Raw genomic sequence first — 24,429 nt, forward strand, 5'->3', positions numbered from 1 at the left:
TGCCGGTTTGAAGCCTGCAGGGAGGAGAGGTCAGGGGATTGGGATGGTTTGCTCTCGTTTTCTACTGTAACTATCCTTCTCCTGGGCTTCTGGACAAGGAGGACGGGATTCAGTAGTTTGGAAAGGGAGTTGAAGGAGGCAGCGGCGAATAGAGTAGGTAGGCGAGTATGAGGAGGAGGAAGGGCTGGGGAGAAGAGCGAGGCTGTAGCCGCTGCCAGTTGAGGGAGGAAGAGGGGGGGGGGGAGGAGGGGGAGGAGAGAGATGACATGGGGAGAGGAGGAGGGGGGTTGGACGGGGGAGGAGGAGGAGAGGGCTCGAGGGACCGTCTGTCGCGGGACAGGCTGGCCATCTGGGGCGCGGAGCCGGGAGGAGGCGGCAGCAGCGGCAGCAGCACTTGGAGCAGCAGCAGCAGCAGCAGAAACAAGTACCAGCCACACAGCGGCTCCTCCGGCCCGAGCAACCACAGTCCCCCGGCCGCGATGGCGCTGCAAAGCCTGGCGAGCGAGGAAGCTAAGGGGCCCTGGCGGGAGGCAGACCAGGAACAACAGGAGCGGGTGGGTAGCCCCGAGCCGGAGCCTGAGCCTGAGCCGGAGCCCGTGCCTGTGCCCCCACCCGAGCCTCAGCCAGAGCCCCAGCCGGAGCCCCAGCCCCTACCCGACCCTGCACCAATGCCGGAGCTGGAGTTTGAGCCGGAGCCGGTGCACGAACCCGAGCCCACGCCCACAGTGGAGACCCGCGGCACCGCTCGAGGCTTCCAGCCCCCAGAAGGTGGCTTCGGTTGGATGGTGGTCTTCGCTGCCACCTGGTGCAACGGCTCCATCTTCGGCATCCAGAACTCCTTCGGGATTCTGTACTCCATGCTGCTGCAGGAGGAAAGAGAGAAAAATCGACAAGTGGAGTTCCAAGCAGGTGAGCGGCCCCGCGGGCCCCACCTGGCATTCTAAGCAAGGGTGTCAGCTCTCGCTGCAGCGGCTCCCATACCTTCTTGTCCGAGGCGCCCCTGTAGCGCGCCGCTCGGACTCCTCCCCCTTGCCCCTTGCCCATGGAGCTCCTAGGGCGCGGGTTGCCGGGCTCTGGGCAGCCTCGGCTGCGGAGACTAGGCGCAAGACGTCCCGGGGGTGGGACCTGGCACATTCGTTGATCACACGCAAGGATTGAACTTTTTTGCTCTGGGACATAACCAGACGCACCTTTCGGGTTTGTTTAAAGTACTCTGAGTGTGTGCACTGGGGAAAATATTCGCAGAATTTTTTTGGGGGGAGGGGGACGTGCGAAGCCCCGTAGAGAGGTGAGAATTGGGAGGTTGGGAGGGCTGAGAGAAACAACGTACCGCAGATCTCCGCAACAGCCCCTGTTCCTGTACAGGGAGCGGAGGTGTTTTCTATCAAAAACACTTTAGGAACCCTGGTGACTCTGAGCGAAGAGTCAAGCACATGGGAGGCGTGTGAGTCTGCAGGAGAGAGAGGAAGGGAGGGAGTGCGAGTGGGGGTGTGTGCGAGTCTTTTTGCCCACCGTAGTTACGGCGCAACCCGGCCGGGCCATCCTTTGCCACTCTGAAGGAGTGAGCAGGTCTCCATGCCCCCTGCGCTGAACCCCAAAGCAGGCAGGGAGGCAGTCTCCGTGGTCTCCTGCCAGAGAGGCGTGAGGCAGCTGGCAGGCTGGGCCCTGAGGCTCACTTCGCACGGCCCCCAACCTCAGCCATGCCCTCCCAAGTGCCCCGCGCCTCTCCGATATTTGCGAGATGTCTCGTTCATCCTTAGCTGGAGTGCCAGCCTCCTCCACTCCTGCCTTCGTGCGATGCCGACTTGATCTTCTTCCCTAAGACCAGCAGGGCTGGGGGCATAGCTCTTGCTCTTCAGGCCCGCAGCCGCAAGGAGCGCAGGCTTGTGCGCTTCTCCCATTGAGCCTGCCTGTGAGCTCAGAGAAGTCAGAATAGCCATCCCGCTTTCTCAGCAAGCTGCTGGCAAAGCCCTTCAGCGGTTCTGATGAGGAGTCTCCGGAGAGAGCCGAGGGGCTTGGGATGCCATTTCCTCAAGGCTCACTCCCTCTTGTGGCTCCTCAGGATAGCTCTACTTGAGACCCACCTCAAGTTCGCAAGAATAAGTGGCTTTTTAAAATGAAGCTGAGAATAAGTGTTGCCCTGGGGTTGAACGTTTTCCTCCTCTCACCACCTCCAAATAGGTATTTCTGCTGCTCTCTGGGGGGTCCTAGGGATTATTTAGTGAATAGAATCCTTGAATTCTGGGGTGTCCACCTGTGGATTCCCTAGGTCCTTGAAGAGCCTCTCTTAATGCTCTCAACCTAGGATTCATTTTGTCCCCAGTTTGCAGCCTTCCCTGGGCTGCCCTTAAAGAGATTTGGGGGCTCTTAATGCCTCTGACCGTGACCTATTGTATGGGGCCCACTTGAAAGTTTGAATGCGCATTGATGGCTGTCAAGGGCAAGTCTCAGAACTGCCCAGGCTGTGTTGACGCCTGACTGGAGGAGGTCCCTGACTGTGTGGAACAACTTCTGAGGGGAAGGTCATTGCCACATTCACCCCTGGGACTACATTTTCCCTGCTTTGATGCAGGTCAGGGGCTCTTGGGAAGATGGCCAGGGAAGGGCCTCTGGATGTTGCCTAGGTTACTTTGGAAGACACCTGCTGAGCATTGCCCTGTTGGTTAAAGGCAGGCTCTTGGCCTTTGGGGTCAGTGGCAAAGTCTGGATAAAATCTCATGGGAGGTAGTGGGGAATGGGCGGAAGCTAGGTCCTGGCATTCATGTGATGTGAGCAAGGCCTAGAGCTGGGGCCTTAGGAGTGTATAATAAAACTTGGAAAAACCACTATTTTACCAGGAAGAGGTTCACTGCTGGGGAACGAACTTCAAAGTGGGTGATCATAGGGGACTCAGGGGGAGGGCTGGCTGGGACTTTCCGGTCAAGACCTCACAGTGCAGCTGGGAAGGGGTGGGGGTGGCAGTGAGCTGTGCAGAGGTGTGGCTGGTGTGTACTCTGAAACAGACTAGGTCCATTGAGGGGCTAGGGTTACTGGTTTAAATTATGGCAAGTATAGGTTAGGAAAGGACAGAAAGGAATTTGCTGTGTCCCCAGGGTCTCAGAATACTTTGGCTTGGGTCCTTGCTGTGTGTGTCTTTAAGTCATGAAAGTTATTTTTGATACTGGAAGCTCTGGGGAACACCTCAGTTTTTATTTCTAAAAAGTCAGGAACCCCCCCCCCCCCCCGCACCATATTTCTGAGTTCCTAGAAAATCTCATCCTCACCACTACCTTTTTTGAACCCCTCAGCTTTCCCAAGCAACCATTCAGGTCCTGAAGTTCCAAATGTGTCTCTGCCTCCACGCACTTTCTGCAGTTTACTCAAAACTTCTCAGTTACTTGTGCCACAGTGCTGGTATCTCAAAGGGATAAAAGCCAGTAGAAGCTTACTAAAATCTTAGTCAGTGTTTGCCCAATAGCTATTCTGGGGAACACGGAATATACAACCTAATGGTCAAAGAGGTCGGTGCATTATCCATTTTTTATTGATGTTTTATATGCCTTACATCTCTAAAAATCTATTAATTTAATATTTGGAGGCACCCCACAGCCCATATTCTCTTTGGCTAGCCCCAAAGCTGTGCTGATTGGCTTAATGTGTCTAAGATTCTACAGATGATTGGGACTATTGTGAGGGAGTGCCTGAGAAAGGTTTTTTTGATGTTTGGGGGCTAACTCCACATAAGAGGGATCTCTGGGCATGGGGAAAAGCCACAGAGAGTTGAAGGGAAGAGAAATTCAGACCATTCTAGAGCATGCAGTCTCCAATCTTTGAAAACTCTGTGGTGCATACGGTTCTGTGATGGCAATGTATCTTGTCCCTTCTTTTCACTCATTTTGAAAAGGAAGCCAACTTTCCCTGGGTCCTAGACCTGGGAGGACTGCCAGGCAAAAGGTTCTTGAGATGGAGGCAAGTGATGAAGGTCTGACTTAGGGAGAAAAAAGGGAAAAGATCAAGAGAGAAAAGAGCCTATACTTTTTGTAGAAATTATGGGAAATTTGGGAATTCCCCAATTGAGACCAAGCAGCAGACAGGACATGGGAACCAGTCAATTTGGTGGAAAGCATATTATCATGACCTCCTTGCATGGAAAGGGAGCCTTTTAGAGGAAATAAAGAGCAAGGTGGCATTGAATGCACGCCTCAGATCATTATTGGTTCCCTAAATGAATTGAAGCTGGAGCAGGGTTAAGGTTGGGGGTCCAGCAGACAAGGCAGGACAAGTCAGAGTTGTTAACATTGGGTCAAAGCTTAGGTCTTTTTTTTTTGTCTTTTTGCCTTTTTTCTAGGGCTGCTCCTGCGGCACATGGAGGTTCCCAGGCTAGGGGTCTAATCGGAGCTGTAGCTGCCGGCCTATGTCAGAGCCACAGCAACGCGGGATCCGAGCCATGTCTGCAACCTACACCACAGCTCATGGCAATGCAGGATCCTTAACCCACTGAGCAAAGTCAGGGATCAAACCCATAACCTCATGGTTCCTAGTCAGATTTGTTAACCACCAAGCCACGACAGGAACTCCAGGTCTTTTTTGAATGTACTTCAGAGTAAACCCATTATCCTGCATTTTCCACCTCTATTGCCACTCTAGCACTGAGCCATAAAATATGATGAGAGGCATCTTTTCCTGGCAAGTCTGTAAGAATGACCCTTGTAGGCTCCCAGGTGGGGGGATGGGGCTAGGTTTTTCACCACCTGGGGAAAGGGGTAATGGTCAGGAGAGTTCATTACTGGGCACAAGATATTTCAAACTTATGGTCCACTCTGTTGGAGACAGAATTTTGTAGGCATGGGATAAATGATACAATCTGCCTTTGGGCAAAGAGTCCCAAAGATAGGTGGGATGGGGGGCAGTTTAGGCTATCTTTCTCTTTCCCATTTTATTTTATTTTTGCCACATGCACAGCATGCAAAAGTTCCCAAGCCAGGGATTGAACTGCATTGCAGCAGTGGCCTGAGCCACAGCAGTGACAATGCCAGATCTTTAACCTGCTGAGCCACCAGGGAACTCTCTCTCTTCCCTATTTTAGGGGCTTTCATTGCTTAGTTCAATGTCTTAGTGGGCTGACAATTAAATTTCTGACTTTGGAAATCAGGTATCTTTTGAGAAAATCTGCCAATGTCTTGCCTTTGGCTGAAAGCTTTTGCCTACTGTCCAGAGAAGGTTGGCTTAGAGCCTGCTATGGAACTTTGGGCCACAAGGCCATTGGCCAGGCATCTTTCAAGTCACTCCTCTGACTCCACTCCAACCAAACTGGGTCCCAAACTGAGACCTTGACTCATAGTGGAGGGGATGAAGAAGGGAAGTTGGGCTATTTGGAAGCCAACCCGGGTACTGCTGGTTTGAGCTGGGTAGCTGATGGAGATTGGATCTCTGGCTCATTGTCCAGTGGCCTCAAATGCTCATTCTAAGTCTAAATCTAGATCCCCAAAGGGCTGGTGGTCTCAGTAATATCAGCTAGGCAATGACTAGAAGCTAGACAACGTGTGCCCTGACTTGCCCTGTGACTTTGAGCAGGCACTTTACCTTTCTGTTCCTCTGTTTATCTATCTGTAAAGTGAAAGCATATGAGTAGATGAACTTCTTAGCTCTACTGTTCTATCCTTCTAGAATTATATGATATATTATTCTCCACTATTCACTTGGCATAAATTTTGACTCATTCAGAGAAATGGAAATATGTTAATCTGCCTTAATGAGGATGTGGTTGGGTTGCAAGGAAATTAGGAAAGCAAAGAAAAGCCATATAGATGTCCTTTCCCCCACATTGTGTGTATTAAAAGACTATGGGGCTACTCATATGTACCAATGTGGTTGAAAAGACCCACTTTTTTTTTTTTTTGGCCATTGCGGTGACATGTAGAAGTTCCCAGGCCAGGGATTGAACCCATGCCACAGCAGCAACCTGAGATACAGCAGTGACACCAGATCCTTAACCTTCTGAGCCACCAGGGTACTCCCAAGACCAATTTTTTTTTCTTTTTCAGCAACCCCCATAGCATACAGAAGTTCTGCGGCTAGGGATAGAATGAGAGCAGAGGTGCGACCTATGCCACAGCTACAGCAACACCACTGCACCTAGCCAGGGGTCAAACCAGTGACTCCACAGAGATAAGCCAGATCATTAATCCACTGCGCCACAGCAGGAACTCCAAGACCCACTATTTTTACCCAGTAGGTAAAGGCAACTCTGGACCTACAACTGCTTCTCCCAGAATATCCTTCTCAGCATAGAACTGGGCCTCCAAGAGAATTCCCTCAACTTGGCCTGCTGTAGGCTAGCAGAGTGGTTCTGTATGCTGCTGTTTCCCAGCATTTGAGCCTAAAAGGCATTAAACTGCAAGAATTCCTTTAAGCCTCAGTTTGGACCCCTCTCCTGAAACTTAATTTTCCACAGCTCATTCTCATTTCTCAGAAATGCATGGTTAGTATGACCTTGGGTTGCTGTTACTTCAGAATAGAAGAGTAAATCAAGATTCCTAAATGCCATATAGTGGTTTCCTTCAGGGGGGTTTAGACAGGGCATCTTTATAGCTGACTCAGGGTTGCTGCCAGGTGATGGGTGTGAGAGGGCTGTTGCTTTCCAGCCCAGGGAAGGCCATATTGAGTATCGCAGTTTCTGGTCAACTTCAGCTTCCCTCAGGGCTTAGCTGAGAATGTGACTTAGCTGAGAGTATGGCTGCTGAAGCAGCAGGCACAGAGCTCTCTCTCTTTTTATCCTAATTTATCCTTGCTTTGGAAATATTTCCTGCTATGCCATGAAGAGTAAATAAGCAGCTAGCCTGTCAACATTTGCAGAAATATATAAAATATGTCATCTGGACCTTTTGAGCAGCCCAGTTTCCCAGGAGGGTGTGACACTTTTCCCCATCAGCATCTTTTTTTTGTTTTGTTGCATTTTGAAAAGCAAGAATCATTTACTCTTTTTAGATTGTGTGAAAGATGGAGTAGGATTTCCTGTTTTGAAAGGAACTATCTCACCTGGGATTGAATGAGTAAGCCTTAAAGAAGACATACAACACACACACACACATACACACACTCTACACCTCAAGCCATGGATTATGAATACTCTATCTGAAAAAAGTCTTTTCTCATATGTTTATCGAATCAAGTTTACTATAACAAAAGCTTCTGTAAGGGTTGTTGGGGACTAGTGCAAAGGGTCCAGAATGGGAAACTTGTTAGGTAAGAGTGATGAAGAGAATATAGCCATCCTGCCTTGTACCTCTTGGCACAGACCTCTTTGCAATTCCCCAGCAGTGGGACTTGGAAACGTTTATTGTAAGTTTCTTTCTGCTTCCATCCTCTCCTTATCCTGTATCCCTCTCAGTATTCAAAGGTTATTGGGAAGAGGATTTAGGATACTCCAGCCCTCTTCCACTTTAGGAGTGACAGAGGACTAAGCCTTAGGGATGTTTAATCACTTGCATCGAAGTCAAGGTACTGTGATTACTAATGTAAAATCACTTGGCACCTATTTGTGGGTGGGAAATTTGGCCTGCTTGGGTGGCTTGAGGAAGTACATGTTTCTTCACCCTAGTAGTTTTGCCCTCCTCTATTCTCTTCTTTGCTTATCTCTGGGGTTGGTAGAAGAAGGGATAAAACTGGTTGTATAACCCACATATTTTCTTGGCTCCTCCTATTTTCACTGTGCATTTATGATACTTCTACTCCACAGGCCACCTCTTTGCTCCCAGTATTGTTCTCTCTTCTCCTTCTTTCCCTAACTTAATTAGAGGAACAACTGGGATTTTGAATGTTGTACACACCTGACTCCAGACTAGATATCTCTTTCTTTTTCCCCTTTCTCCTCTCTCTTATGTTCCACTTTCTGAGGGAAGGATGACTTCCTATGGAGCACTTAAGAGTGTAGAAGCCATCACCTCTGGATTTTTGCAGTAAAATAGAAGCTATGAAACCTTTTTTTGTCATTTGCATCACCTCCATTTTTCATAGCCCCAGGACTCCAGTCAAAGAGATAGTATCGTAGCAAATCTTAATAATATTCAACAAATGTCCTGGTTAGTTGCACTCGTTCTCTTCAAATGCTCACTATTATTGTCTCTCAGCTCCTGAGCAAACTGAACTTCCGGGGACTTCAGGCTGGTTTTCAGTAGCTTTGGGGGTTCTGGATGGTATAGAAATCTTCATTCTATTTTGAGCCCCTGTCATCTCTCTTCTTGACAAAGAATACTACAGAATTTATTGTAGAGGAGTCAGAGGAGGAAGGAGACAGACACCCAAGTCCTAACTAGAGTTAAAAATGGCTGCAGATGGAGAGGGAGGAAGTGAAACACCCAGGTTAGTTGCTTCCCTGCTTTTATGCGGCTGAAGGGAAAAAGGGAAAGGAAATGTCACTAAACAAGCAGTTCCTACACAGTCTCTTTGTCTAACTTATCCTGTGGATCTATCCACCCACCCTCTTACCCAGCTGGAAGGGTATGTGCATGCACCCATGTGTTCAGACCTGTGTATACGTGTGTATAGCTGAGCGTATGATGTCTGTCTGGGCCAGTTAGCACAGTTGCTTAGAACGCAGTACCTATGAGACTGAGGTCACAAGTTCAGCCACTTGCTTAGGTCACTGAGCTTCTCACAAATAAAAGAGACTCTTCTGTTCACCATCCATGCAACTCATGTGGGGTTGCCACTGATTCCAAGAAGACTGGGTAGAGAAGTATGGAGATGACTCCCTATAAGCCTTCCCCATTATGGGGAGGAAATACACAGCCTAGCAATGACTACTCTTCCATGGTGTGATTTCTTTGACATTTAGCTTCTTAATTCCATAAGCACCCTAATAATAATAGTAGTAGTAATAATAATTAACAATTTATTTAGCATTTAGCAATTAATTCCGTGCTAGGCATTATATTAAGCATTTCACATGTACCAACTCATTTCAATTCTGAGCAACTCTATGAGGTAGGTACTATTATTTGCTCCATTTCACAGATAAAGAGACATACACACAGAAGTTAAGAAGCTTAATTTAGTTCATATAGCAAATAATGGCAGAGCCAAGATTTGAACTCAGAGAGTATGAGTCTAGAATTCTGACTTTTAGACATCACCTAGTACATGGTTAGGATGGGGGGCAGCTTCCAAGGGGGACTTCTGCAGAGTTTTCCATTCCTGTAGCCTCAGGGCATCCTTATGACTAAGGGATAAAAAGAGATGACCAAGTAAACAAAAGTCTGACAGTCTTGTGATATATGACACACTCCTCTAACTACACATCTTATTCTACCCAGAGTTATGATCCTTGGGTCTAAAAAAGGCCAGAGTAACTGTCTTTTCTTGGTTGGCTAGCCTGAACAAGTCCCATAACCTTTCAAGGCTTCAGTGTTCTCATCTTCAGAGTGAGATCGAGAATATTTACTTTTATAGGACTATGAAGGGTCACATGAGAAAGATCTTTGTAAATTGTGAAGGGGTTGGTATTATTGTTATTATTATTATTATCCAGTAGCCTTTGCCAGCTCCTAGAAACTGAGCTGCTATGCCTTTTTTTTCTAAATATTTCTGAAAGAGGAATTAATCCCTCTTCCCCACCTTCCACCTCCCCACTCCATTTCTTCCCATCTCCCCTCTGTATTCTTCGGCAGTTTGATCCGGCTGTCCTGTAGCTAAGGACTGGCTGTGTTTTTGTTGTTGTTGTTGTTCCTCAGTTCTCTAGCAGCTCAGGGAGAGGAGTGGCTGGATCCCAGGTCATATACATTCAAGGAAACAAGGCATGTTGAAATATTTACAGCTCTTGGCAGGAGCTCACAAACCTCCCTTAGAGTCAAGGACTGAGTTTTTTCATATGAATTGCTAGGCACTGGGGGCAGAGTTAGGGTGTCACTTCCTCCCGGGGGTCTCTCACAGAGCCTCTGTTCTCCTGTAGGTAGTGAGGAAGAAGGAAAGGGATATTTAGGGTCAGAAGATCTGGGCCAGGGGACATTAAGCAAAGAAGGGGACTTGCTCCTTTGTATTCAGTTTTGGAGTGGGCCAATTTCCTTATGTTCTAAACAGGATAGCCCCAGAGAACAGAGGCCACTGAAGGCAATAGCAGTTTTGAGCAGCATTTCAGTGACCACAGAAGGCGCCTCCATTAAGACCTTTTTGTAGGCAAGTGTTTCTACCATTTCACAGTGAAACTATGTCTCTTTTCTGTGGCAAACAGCAAAAGAAAATCCTCAAACTCTTGAGATTAAGATTTCAACTATACTGGCACTTACTACCTTGATTTTCAATTATTTAAATGTCTGAGCTGGAAAGCATTTTAGAGACTACCTATTCTTATCCCGTCTGGTTCCCATTTTATAGGTAGAGAACTGAGATCTGGAAAGACATGACCTCAGTCAGCATTATAAGCAGATAATTGTAGTGAAGGTTGGTTTATAAGAGAGGTTGGGGAATGGGTGCAAGGGGTGGGGCTTCTGGCACCTTGGGAGTTCCCCAGTTGAATCACTGGTGTACTGCCCCCATCAACTCTCCCTGAACTTTTCTAAAGTCAATCCCCAGGCACCACTTTGTTGAAAGAGATTGTCTTGTGTGGTAACAAATGTTATTTTATTTATTCAATATAAGGCAAAATTCAAGAGGTATGACAGTAAAGTCTTTCTCCTACACTCTCTTGCAGCTACCGTGTTACACTTACTAGAGGCCACTAGTGTTATCTGAAGTGTCCTTCCAGAGATATTTTGTATATGTACAAGCATGTGTGTGTGTGTGTGTGTGTGTGTATACACCCTATTTTAAAAACACAATGGTAGCCTAGAATTCACAGTGTCCTCTACTTTGCCTTTTATACTTCAAAATATTTCTTGGATATTATTACACATTAAGTCAATAAAGTCCTCACTCTTTTTTAAAAATAATTGCACAGTATTCCATTATATGAGTATTTCATAATTTATTTATTCAGCACTTTGCTAATAGGCTTTCAAGCTCTAACTAATCTTTGAATATGGGCTCTGGAATCAAACAGCACTAGATTCAAAGACTGAATTTTCTTATGTGTGAGATACAGATAATAGTAACATCCCTCATTATTGGTGTAGAGATTAAATCAGAGGAATCATATAAAACATGTAGCATACATCCTGGCCATACTAAGCATTCAATAAATATTAGTTCTCTCCCTGCTCACAAGCCTTCCTCATATTCTCCACCTTCAATTCAATTAATGTTGGTTTAATTCAAGTCAATAGATATTTATTATGTATTAGACTGGACCTTTGATGAGCCATAGAAGGAAAAGTTTCCCTCAAGAAGTTTGTAGTTTCTTTGAAAAGACACAACATACCAAACGACCACAGATCACTGCCAGGTAGCAAAAATACGAATATATAAAATTGAACCCAATTTTGGTGTGGTGACGTGGAAAAGGAGAGATGAGGATGAGGGCCAGAGGAAGCGAGGAAGCGAAGAAGTGTCACTGGCAGAGTTGTAACTTAAAAAGGGGATTTAGCTAAGTGGGGAAGAGCCTATGAATTGGGCAGTGGCAGGGTGAATGTTGAGAATTGGACAGTTTGGTTGTTACTCAAAGTCTGGGTCTTCACCCTCTGGGAGTCCAATTAGGCTCTGACCTAGCAGGTGGAGTGGAGTGGAAGGGAAGGAGGAGAGGAAAATAATGAGGACATTGGGAGAAAAAAGCATGGGAGAGGGGGATGTCTGGGCATTGGGCCACAGAGTGAGATGCCTGCAAATGGCTAGTGGAATAGATTACAGCTTACACCACCTGCTTTTCCATGTCAGCAGCCAGGCACTTTTTCTAAGAGGTTTGAGAAGAGGGACAAAGGGCCTGAGAACAGAAGTGGGAGAAGTGGCAGCAGCTCTTAGGTCCTCACCCCAGGTCCCAAATGAGTCCAGATGCTGTGAGCCCCAGGGGAGGAGAGGACAATTGAGTGATAATAATCCCTTCTGTGTATGGTACATTATAGTTTACATCTTAATTGCTGTTTATACTTGCAACAGAGACAGTTATGAAATAAAGTACTCAGTGGAATGTCATTATGTGCCAACATCTTTGATCACAACAAGAGCTATGTTGAGGGGTCTGGAAAATGAAAATCAATATGGTTCATATTAGTTAGGGAAAAGTTCACAGCAGGGAAGGGCTGTGTAGAGATTCATATTCATATTTTATAGTTGCAGAAAATGGAGAGCAGATTGAGGGCAACTGAGTGGCCTAAGGTCATATACTTAATATTTAGCAGGGCTGAGACTAGAAAACAGGTCTCCTAATTCCATGTTTCATAGGGACAGAAATGCAAGAGCTCCATGAAAACTGAAACAGTTTTCCCTAAACTTGATAACAGCCTGAAATATAAGTGTATGGATAGGAAGCAGTAGTGTATGATGAAAACACAAAACCAAATAAATAATTGGGAGTTAAAAGCCAAAGAGGATGGAAATGAGGGTCATGGAAGTAAGGATCTGGGCATAGCTAAGGCCTGATGGCTGGGATCAAGAAAAAGCTCTGGACTGGGAACCAGGAGACCTGAGTTCTGCTTCTGGCTCTGCTACTGTCTTTGTGACCCTGACAAGTCCCTTCCCCTCTCTGGGCCTCAATTTCTCCATGTAAGAAATGGAAAAGCTGGACCTCCCAGACAGTTAGTGATACTTAGAAAAAATGGTTTCTATAAACCAAAGAATCCTTGGGTATTTCCTGGCAAGGGGTCAGGGGTGATAGGGAATGGTGTGGTAGTGAGTGTAAGAGAACAACTTCTCTGATGAAAATTGAAAACAGGTCCTCCCAGATTTGAAAAAAGATGTTTTCTAAAGGGTAGCTATCCCAAGGTCTCTATCCTATTTCCTTGAAGAATTCCATCCAAGAGAGACACAGAGAGAGCACATGTACATAAGTGAGCAAGTACCTCAATGCAAAAAAATGAGATTTGGTGGGACATATTTTGGTATACTGTGTCAACATGCCTGGAAATCTCTCCTGAATATTCTCTACTTTAAGATCACTTTTCTAAGATCTTAGCTTTATTTTTTAAAAGAGAGTTTGTGCCTTATGGGCAAAGTACCATTGAGAATCCTCCTTTCATTAAGCCCTTTTGAGTGAGCACTGACCCTGGAGCCAAACTGGCTGAGTAAGTCCTGGCTCCACCATTTACCAGCTGTGTTCTTAGACAAGGCACTTAACCTCTTTGTGCTGCTATTTCCTCATGTGTAAGAGAAGGATAACAAGAGTACTTACTAATAGGGTTGTTAAATGAGCTCTCATTATATAAAATGAATTATACAGTTATAGTTATATAATTTATATATATATATATATATATATATATATATATATATAATGACAGTATCTCATACATGGTAAGTGCTGTATAAGCACTTGCTGTTCTTATTACCTGCCTAGTAAGCTAGTGTAACCCCAGGTGAGCCCAAGGGAGTTTAGCATTACTCAGTCAGAAATTTTGAAGGTAAAGATGCCTTCTCATGGCATCATCTGGACTGCTCTGATGTTAGTCATTCCCAGGACCAGATTAATACTCTTAGAAGCCCTAAGCACTCTTTTTCCAACTGCCAAATCATGAAACAATTCATTAAATTTATAGTTTTCTCTTTTTGGAATGCCTTTGCTTTACTGATGCTCTAAACTCATACTGAATCCACCTATTTGGTAATCCTACATTTGTTACATCAGCCTATAAGCTCCTCCGTAAATTCTGGAGGGAACCAATGACTGGGGGTGATCTAGACATCCATATAAAACATTTTTGAACCTGAACAGGGTTTATCTTATGGGGCAGGGGTAGAGGAGGACAAGTGCCAGAAAGTTCCAACAGGGGCCCTGTGCTAGAGGCTCTAAACATTAGCAAGTTAAAATTCTAGTGACCAGTTAGGATGACTGAGTATGGTGATAGTAGGGAAGGGAAATTGTGAGGAACTCTTGCCTCTAAATGACTAGGAGACCATCCACACTTTCCTGAGCCCTGACTTTTCCAAGGACTTCAAATTAGTGATCCTGAAGCTTTGGAGTCACTATCATTGTCTCTATTACTCTTGACCAGGTTTTAATCATCCAAATGATGAACAACATGCAAGTTGTGGGTTTCTAGAGCCAAGTGTTTTTTTGCTTTGACCTAGATTTTGCCTATGGAAAGACTAACCAAAAGAAAGTTTTCCTTAGGTCGGTCAGCTGGAGGGACCTGGTGACCAGTGAAAGGGAGGTTAGCCAAACCCCCAAACAGGTTCATTTGCTGCCTTGCCCTGGGATGGCACCACTCATATTCAAGTCTAGCCAAGCCTGTGCTCCCTGCCCTCCTCATAGAATGTCTCAAATTTGGAAGGCTCAGTGGAACTGGTCAGACCAGATGTTAAGAGCTGGTGGCTTTTAGGAAGTGAAAGACAGCCAGGAGAGAATATGGAAGGAACAAACTTCTTGTCCCAGCTCCTAACCCAAGGAAGCTTCCCATTGGGCTCCAGGTATCACCAGTGAACATCTGCTCAAGGAAGCCATGGCTCATCTGAGTCCCATGAGTGAATTTGGCCATTATGTCCAGGCAGGACCAGCAACCTGCAGGCCACTCTCCAGGCAATAACTCAACAGAGAATACCACAGGCTCTGTGGACCTCTTTCTGCTCATGGAATTTATTTAAGCACTAACAGAAAAGAAGGCCTCGGAATGGGAGGTCATAAAGAAGACCCTGAAATTCAAGGCCCCTCATTTTTCTTTTCACTGTGTGGTATAGAGTAAGACACAGGATCTGACATCATATAGACCATCATTAGAGTCCTAGCTTTGCCATTTACCTAATCTGCAACCCATGGGCTAATCACTTAGCCTCTCTAAGCCTTGCTTTCCCTATCTGTAAAATGGGGGGTGGGGTGGGTAATAATCTCTCATAGCCTTGTGATAAAGCTCAAATGGGAGGATGGATATGATAGTCCTTGGAAAGCTGACTTGAGTCTTACATATGAATTATCATCATGGCTGCCAGGTACATAAGTTTATCTGTAGATGGAGGCATTACCAGTGATGCACATATGTATAAGCAACCACTGCATGTACAAAATCTGACCTTAAGCCTGAACTCATGACATAGGCAACTAAAAGCACATAATCATAGTCACACAGATACACTTTTATCTATATTGATAACCTCTTTCTCTCACGCATATATCCACACACAGGCCAATGTATATTATCTATGTATATTTGTTTTTTTCCATTTTTTATTACTCAAATGAATTTATCACATCTGTAGTTGTATAATGATCATAACAATCTGATTTCACAGGATTTCCATCCCACAGGACAAGCACATCCCCCCACCCCCCAAACTGTCTCTAGAGACCATAAGATTTTCAATGACTTTGAGTCAGCATCTGTTCTGCAAAGAAGTTCAGTCTGTCTTTTTTTCAGATTCCACATGTCAGTGAAAGCATTTGATGTTGGTGTCTCATTGTATGGCTGACTTCACTTAGCATGACAGTTTCTAGGTCCATCCATGTTGCTAAGAATGCTGGTATTTCATTCTTTTTAATGGCTGAGTAATATTCCATTGTGTATATATACCACTTCTTCTGGATCCACTCCTCTGTCGATGGACATTTAGGTTGTTTCCAGGTCTTGGCTATTGCAAATAGTGCTGCAATGAACATTGGAGTACATGTGTCTTTGCGAGTCGTGGTTTTCTCTGGATAGATGCCCAGGAGTGGGATTGCTGGATCAAATGGGAGTTCTATGTTTAGTCTTCTGAGGCATCTCCATACTGCTTTCCACAGTGGTTGCACCAATTTACAATCCCACCAACAGTGTAAGAGGGTTCCTTTTTCTCCACACCCTCTCCTGCACTTACTGTTTGTAGACTTTTGGATGATGGCCATTCTGGCTGGTGTAAGGTGGTATCTCATCGTGGGTTTGATTTGCATTTCTCTAATAATGAGTGACGTTGAACATCTTTTCATGTGTATCTTGGCCATCTGTATGTCTTCTTTGGAGAACTGTCTGTTTAGATCTTCTGCCCATTTTTTGATGGGGTTGTTTGTTTTTTTTGGTATGGAGTTGCCAAAGGTGTTTGTAAATTTTGGAGATGAATCCCATGTCAGTCGATTCACTTGCAAAGATTTTCTCCCATTCTGTGGGTTGTCTTTTCATTTTGTTTAGGGTTTCCTTTGCTGTGCAGAAACTAAGTTTGATTAGGTCCCATTTGTTTACTTTTGTTTTTACTTTCATCACTCTAAGAGGTGGATCTGAGAAGATGTTGCTGTCATTTATGTCAGAGAGTGTTTGGCCTAGGTTTTCCTCTAGGAGTTTGATAGTGTCTGGTCTTATATCTAGGTCTTTGATCCATTTTGAGTTTATTTTTGTATATCGTGTGAGGGAGTGTTCTAATTTCCTTCTTTTCCATGTGGCTGCCCAGTTTTCCCAGCACCACTTATTGAACAAGCTGTCCTTTCTCCATTGTCTAGTCTTGCCTCCTTTGTCATAGATTAGTTGGCTGTAGGTGCGTGGGGTTTTGGGCTTTCTATCCTGTTCCACTGATCTATAGTTCAGTCTTTGTGCCAGTACCATGCAGTTTTTACGACTGTTGCTTTGTAGTATAGCTTGAAGTCTGGGAGCCTGATTCCTCCAGCTCCATTTTTCTTTTTCAGGATGTCTTTGGCTATTCTGGGTCTTTTGTGCTTCCAAACAAACTTTAAAATATTTTGTTCAAGTTCTGTGAAAAATGTCCTTGGTCATTTGCTAGGGATTGCATTGAACCTGTAGATTGCCTTAGGTAGTATAGTCATTTTGATAATATTGACTCTTCCAATCCAAGAGCATGGTATATCTTTCCATCTATTTGTGTCATCTTTGATTTCTTTCATCAGTGGCTTGTAGTTTTCAGAGTACAGGTCTTTTGTTTCTTTAGGTAGGTTTACTCCTAGGTATTTTATTCTTTTGGATGTGATGGTAAATGGGATTGCTTCCCTAATTTCCTTTTCTGCTTTTTCATTGTTAGTATATACAAAACGCTGTTGATTTCTGTGTATTGATTTTGTATCCTGCAACATTGCCAAATTCGTGGATGAGCTCTAACAGTTTTCTGTAGAGTCTTTAGGATTCTCTAGGTATAGTATCATGTCATCTGCAAATAGTGATAGTTTTACTTCTTCCTTTCCAAATTGGATTCCTTTTATTTCTTTTACTTTTCGGATTGCTGTGGCTAGGACTTCCCGATCTATGTTGAAGAGTAGTGGCGAGAGCGGACATCCTTGTCTTGTTCCTGATCTCAGTAGGAATTCTTTCAGCTTTTTACCATTGACAATGATGTTCCCTGTGGGTTTGTTGTATATGGCCTTCATGATGTTGAGGTCAGTTCCCGTTATGCCCACGTTCTGAAGGGTTTTGATCAGAAATGGGTGTTGGATTTTGTCAAAGGCTTTTTCTGCATCTATTGAGAGGATCATATGGTTTTTATTCTTCAGTTTGTTTAATGTGGTGTATCACACTGGTGGATTTGCAGATATTGAAGAATCCTTACATACCTGGGATAAATCCCACTTGATCACTATGTACAATCCTTTTAATGTATTGTTGGATGTGGTTTGCTAGTATTTTGTTGAGGATTTTACATCTATGTTCATCAGTGAAATTGGCCTGTAGTTTCCTTTTTTTGTGGAGTCCTTGTCTGGTTTTGGTACCAGGGTGATGGTGGCCTCATAGAATGAGTTTGGGAGTATCCCTTCCTCTGCAATTCTTTGAAATAGTTTCAGAAGGAGAGGTGTTAGGTCTCCTCTAAATGTTTGATAGAATTCACCTGTGAAGCCATCTAGTCCTGAACTTTTGTGTGTTGGGTTTTTTAATCACAGTTTCAATTTCAGTACTTGGGATTGGTTCAGTCATCTTTTCTATTTCATCTTGGTTTAGTCTTGGAAGATTGTACTTTTCTAAGAATTTGTCCATTTCGTCTAGGTTTTCCATTTTACTGGCATATAGTTGCATATAGTAGTCTCTTATGATCCTTTGTATTTCTGTGATGTCCGTTGTTACTTCTCCTTTTTCATTTCTAATTTTATTGATTTGAGTCCTCTCTCTTGTTTTCTTGATAAGTCTGGCTAGGGGTTTATCAATTTTGTTGATCTTTTCAAAGAACCAGCTTTTTGTTTCATTGATCTTTTCTATGGTTTTCTTTGTTTCTATTTCATTGATTTCTGCTCTGATCTTTATGATTTCTTTCCTTCTACTAACTTTAGGTCTTGGCTGCTCTTCTCTCTCGAGCTGCTTTAGATGTAAAGTTAACTTGTTTAATTGAGCTTTTTCTTGTTTCCTGGGGTGGGCTTGCATTGCTATAAACTTTCCTCTTAGAACAGCTTTTGCTGCATCTCATAGGTTTTGGAGTGTTGTATCTTTGTTGTCATTTGCCGCTAGGTATTTTTTAATTTCCTCTTTGATTTCTTCAGTGATCCATTGGTTGTTTAGTAGCATGATGTTTCATCTCCACGTGTTTGTGGTTTTTGAAGGTTTTTTCTTATTGATTTCCAGTCATATAGCATTGTGGTGGGAAAAGATGCTTGATGTGATTTCAATGATCTTAAAGTTACCGAGGTTGGATTTGTAGCCCAGGATATGATCAATCTTAGAGAATGTTCCATGTGCACTTGAGAAGAATGTGTATTCTGTTGCTTTTGGATGGAAGGTCCTATGAATATCTATTAAGTCCATCTGGTCTAATGCTTCATTCAGGGCCTGTGTTTCCTTATTGATTTCCTCTCTGGATGATCTGTCCATTGCTGTAAGTGGGGTGTTCAAGTCCCCCACTATGATTGTGTTATTGTCGATTTGTCCTTTTCAGGTTGTTAGCAGTTGCCTTATATATTGTGGTCAACCTATGTTGGGTGCATAGATATTTAAAATTGCTATATCATCTTCTTGGATTTATCCTTTGATCATTATGTAATGTCCTTCCTTGTCCCTTAAAATATTCTTCATTTTAAAGTCTATTTTGTCTGATATGAGTATTCCTACTCCAGCTTTCTTTTGATCCCCGTTTGCATGGTATATTTTCTTCCATTCTCTCACTTTCAATTTGCATGTGTCCCTAGAAGTGAAGTGGGTCTCTTGAAGACAGCATATATATGGGCCTTATTTTTGTATCCACTCAGCCAGTCTATGTCTTTTGGCTAGGGCGTTTAGTCCATTAAGATTTAAGGTAATTATTGGTATGTATGTTCTTATTGACATTTTATTAATTACTTTGGATTTGTTATTGCTGCTCGTTTTCCTTTCCTTCTTCTTTTGTTCTTTTCTATCTATAGAAGTTCCTTTAGTATTTGTTGTAAGGCTGGTTTAGTGTTGCTGAATTCTCTCAGCTTTTGCTTATCTGTGAAGGTTTTGATTTCTCCTTCAAATCTGAACTAGAGCCTTGCTGGGTAGAGTAATATTGGTTGGAGGTTTTTTCCTTTCATCACGTTGAGTATATTATGCCACTCCCTTCTGGCCTGCAGAGTTTCTGTTGAAAAATCTGCCAATAGCCTTATCAGGGTTACCTTCTATGTTATTTGTTTCTTTTCCCTAGCTGTTTTCAGGATTTTCTCTTTGTCTTTAATTTTGGTCAGTTTGATTATTATGCGTCTCGGTGTATTCCTCCTTAGGTTTATTTTATATGGTACTCATTGTGCTTCCTGGATTTGACTGAGTGATTCCTTTCCCATGTTAGGGAAGTTTTCAGCTATTATCTCTTGGAATATTTTTTCTGTCTCCTTCTATCTCTCTTCTCCTTCTGGCACCCCTATAATATGGATGTTGGTGTGTTTCACGTTGTCCCAGAGATCTCTGGGACTCTCTTCACTTGTTTTCAATCATTTTTCTCTTTTCTGTTCTGCATCCGTAATTTCCACTAATCTGTCCTCCACCTCGCTTATTCATTCTTCTGCCTCCTGTATTCTGCTGTTGGCTGCTTCTAGCGAATTTTTTATTTCAGTTATTGTATTTTGCATCTCTTCTTGTTTAAGTTTTATGTCTTGTATCTCTTTGCTCAGTGTTTCCTGTAAGTTATCCCTCTTTGCCTCCAGTTTATTTCCAATGTCTTGCATCATCTTCAGGATCAACAGTCTAAAGTCTTTTTCCTGGAGGCTGGGACTCTCCTGATCACTTAGCTGTTTTTCTGGGGTTTTTCCTTTCTCCCTCATCTGAGTTATAGTTCTCTGTCTTTTCATTTTGATAGGTTTTTGGTGTAGTGACCTTTTTACAGATGATAGAGTTGTAGCCTCTCTTACTTCTGATGTCTGCCCCCCTGTGGTTGAAGTCAGTATGGGGGCTTGCTGTAGGCTTCCTGCTGGGAGGGGCTGATGCCTGCCCACTGGTAGGTGGAGCTGATTTCTATCCCTCTGGTGGGTGGGGTTTTGTCTCTGGGTGGGATTAGAGGCGGCTGTGTGCCTGGGGGGGTCTTTAGGTAGTCTGTTTACTGATGGGCAAGGCTATGATCCCACCTGGATTGTTGTTTGTCCTGGGACTTCTCGGTACTGATGGGTGGGGACAGATTTTCCCAAAATGGCCACCTCTAGAAAAGGCACACTGATGAATATTCCCACGATCTTTGCTTCCAATGCCCTTTCCCCACAACAAGCCACATTCACCCCTTGTTTTCCCGGGGGGGTCCTCCATGAACTGCAGTCAGGTTTGACCCAGATTCCCATGGAGTCTTTGCTTTGCCCTGGGATCCAGTGCATGTGAAATTCTGTGTCTGCCTTTTAAGAATGGGGTTTCCATTTCCCCCATTCCCGTGGAGCTCTTGGACACAAGCCCCACTGGCCTTCAATGCCAGATGCACCAGGGCTCTTTCTCCCAGTTCCAGATCCCCACAGGTGGAAGTTTGATGTGGGGCTCAGAATTCTCACTCCTGTGGGGCAGTCTCTGTGAGCCAGTTACTTTCCAGTTTGTGGAGCTTCCCACCCAGGAGGTATGGGGTTGTTTATATCACATAATCACCCCTCCTACCTCTTGATGTGGCCTCCTCTTTGTCTTCTTGAGTAGGGTATCTTTTTTAAGGTTTTTGTTCTATTTTGGTGAAGAGTGCTCAGTCTTTAGTTGTGAATTTTGTTGTTTTTAGGAGAGAAGTTGAGCTCTAGTCCTTCTATTCTGCCATCTTAATCCCAATCTATGTATATTTGTACATGCGTATAGATGTACATATACGTATGGTCCTGTAGTTGTAGGTGAGCATACCATATCCTTCAGCTTCCCCACTGCCAGAGTATTCAGTGTCTGAGAAAGGTCCTGTTTGTTAATAGAACAACTATTAACTTCATACTGATAATGTCCCTTTTGTCCTTGCTGGGGCCTTTTCCCTGTCTTTCACTTCCCTTTTGTCCTTGCTGGGGCTTCCATTTTGTTTGCAGATTAGCACAACTTCTGTAACAACTCAAGCTGCAGTATGTGGTATCCACATGTCCAGGGAACGTGGATCCTTGTCCAGTTGCTCTGTGAGTAGCACTATAACTCTATTCTGCACAATATATTGATATCCATGTTTGACTGATTTTTCAGATTTTTTTCAAAACACTGTTAATCTAGTCATGAAAATAGTCCCTGGCCCACATGCCCTGAAGCTAAAAGAAATCAGACAGCAAGCCTAACAAAAATTAGTTACAGGGCCAACATGAGGTTGAATAAATCAATCTTTCCTCTCCTTTCTCCTTCTCTTCCTCCTCCTTCTAATTTTCTCCTTACCCTCATCTCTCTCCTTTTGCCACTCCTTTCTATTCCAAGGATCTCTGAGACTAGGGCAGGGGGGTGATGGTGGCATGGAGTGGATTGACCTCAGAGAGATTCCGAGGTCATCAGGGTCTCCTCTTTGGGAATAAGGAAGAAGAAAATGAGAAAAAAAGTTACGTTTTCTGGGATTATAAGCAGGAAGAACATAGCTAGGGAGTTAGATGCGGGTGCTATGAAAAGGCTAATGCCCACTTTGAGGCTGACTAGAATGGCAAAGCACCCCAGCCTCCCCTTAATCACCTATATGTGAACTAGTAAACTGTTTTGCTTGTATGCAAGGTGGAAACACTAAAAAGGACTCCTAGTTATAGAATTGAAAAGTTAAGCTTGGTTAAAGAGCAAGATAGTTTTCCAGGAAGAGAGGAGCCCCAGGCTGGATGTGATGGATCTCATTCCAGGTGGCCTAACCATGGCCCAGGATGAGGACAGGTTTAAGAGAACTATCAGATAATTTATTTTCCAAACTGGGATATTTTTAAGAGTGAAAGGGCATAACTAGGATTGTCCCAGACAGACACAATATTTTCATTCTGGGTTTAGGCCATACTACTCCGGCTTGCCAAGAAAGGGCGAACTATAAGGGCTCCTCACAAATGACTTGAAAAAGGTGTGTAAGGGGGGCATCTGGGTAGTGGGGAGCAGGCAGGGAGATTCAGCCTTAAGACTAGGGATTGTTTATTCTGAATATGAATTCCTTTTCTTATTGTCCATAAATATAATGGAATTCTTTCCCAAATATATTTATTTCCTGGTCAGCTTCAAAAGAGGAGAGACAATATGATACATGCATGTGTATATGTAATTTTGCATATTGTGTCTATGTATTTGTGTCAAAGTTTTGAAAGTACATATTAATATGAGTGGGAGTATGAGTACATGTAACTGTGTGTAACTTTGGGCATATATGTGTGTATGCACATGTGAGTATATGAACATGGATGTGGTGGGGATAAATCAGCGTGAGTGTATGTGTTCACATGAGTGCCCATAGGCAGAGCTAGGCCTGACCCCCTGGTTCATTATGCTGTGGACTTTTTAACTTCCAGAGAGCATTCAAAAAGATCACCACCTCATTTTACATGTGAGGAAACTGAGGCATATGTAATGAGACCTACTTTTATTATTTTCTTGGCAGAAGTTAGGGGTAGACTAGCGACAGTCACAATAATCCTGATTTGGAGCCAACTGCCAATCCATGCATTGGAGTAAAAGTCTAGCTATTTCTTTGAGGTTTCTGAAAACAACAGGTGCTTGGAAACTGTGGAAAGATGCTGCTTGAGAGTAAGCTAGATGTGCCTGTAAGCTAGATTTGAGCACAAGGGGAAGATTTGATAGGTGGCCAGTTCCCCTAAGTCTGCGTCCCTGAAGGACCTTGTCAAGTAGTGGAAACTTTCCAGTGTTCTCAATACCACACAAAGTCTCCCACCCCCCAAAACACAGCCTACAGATGAGGTTTGCCTTGAAGACAAACCTGGATAGTGAAGACCCACTAGAGGCCTTCCCACAGGATGCAGGCTAGACATAAGCTGAAAGTGTCCCCAGAATGATCAATAAGACAGGAAATTCTCCCCTCTTCTAATCTCTGACCTTCCTGCTCCTGCCCTCATCGTTTTGGGTTTGGGGCAAAGGCTATGGCCAGAGAGGCCCCAGGAATGTTAGGGTTGGCTGTTGGAATATGAATTTGTACCTCTAGGAGAAGGGTGGGTGACTCTCTCACAAGCCCTGGCCTGTTCTGTCTGTGGCTGAGGAGTTGGCTGTGCATGTGAACAAGTGCAAGCTGTGCATGAGCCCAGTGCTGATGAAGCCAACCCCAAACCGTGGTCTAGTCCTCACCTGGACAGATTCAGCTTGCTCAAGCCTCTGTTCAGGCTGTATGCATTTGCCTGATCAGTCATCACACAAAGTTTGAAGCAAAAGAGTGTGAGGTGCTGTAGCAGGTCTCACGTTGTGATATGCCAGTTCGGATCAGTCAGTATTTTATTGAGCATTTTCTATGTGCCAGGCTAGATTTTTTATGTGTTAATTACCTCATTGAACCCTCACAACAGCCCTGTGAAGTAGGATTCATCTCACTAAGAAACTCCAAGAGGAAAAGTGGCTTGCTCAAAGCAAAACAGCTTGTAATAGGCGAATCAGAATTCAACCACAAATTTGCTTGTTTAATGGTACTAAAGCTATTTCCTTTTTTTTCTTTTTTTCTTTTTAGGGCCACATGTGAATCACAGCTGCAGCTGCCGGCCTATGCCACAGCCAAAGCAACGCCAGATTCCAGCTGTATCTGGAATCTACACTGCAGCTCGTGGCAATGCCGGATCCCTAACCCAATGAGTGAGTCCAGGGATCCACCTGCATCCTCGTGGATACTAGTCAGGTTCTTGACCCACTAAGCCACAATGGGAACTGGATCTGGCATTTCTGTGACTGCGGCATAGGCCGGTAGCTGCAGCTCCAATATGATCCCTGGCCTGGGAACTTCCATACGTCGTGGGTGCAGCCCTAGAAAGGAAGAAAGAAAGAAAGAAAGAAAGAAAGAAAGAAAGAAAGAAAGAAAGAAAGAAAGAAAGAAAGAAAGAAAGAAAGAAAATAAGTTATTGAGAGTCCCAATGCACATGACACACCATGCTAACATTCTGTGAATTTTTTTTCTTACAGATAAGGGCATTGAGGAACAGAAATTCTAGGT

At 44.0% G+C, this 24,429-nt stretch overlaps 1 protein-coding gene across 2 annotated transcripts in view; it reads left to right on the top strand.

The window, feature by feature from the left end:
- Positions 1 to 266: 266 nt before the first annotated feature.
- SLC16A2 (solute carrier family 16 member 2) overlaps positions 267 to 24,429 on the top strand; it is a 104,366-nt gene continuing 80,203 nt past the window's right edge. Inside the window, exon 1 of one of the 2 annotated variants that reach the window (XM_047764876.1) lies at positions 267 to 909. In XM_047764876.1, the coding sequence (XP_047620832.1) occupies positions 267 to 909 (643 nt within the window). The remainder of the gene's footprint in view (positions 910 to 24,429) is intronic. The other variant, XM_047764877.1, reaches the window with a different exon arrangement.

Source organism: Phacochoerus africanus, chromosome X (assembly GCF_016906955.1).
Source record: "Phacochoerus africanus isolate WHEZ1 chromosome X, ROS_Pafr_v1, whole genome shotgun sequence".
Lineage (NCBI taxonomy): Eukaryota > Metazoa > Chordata > Mammalia > Artiodactyla > Suidae > Phacochoerus > Phacochoerus africanus.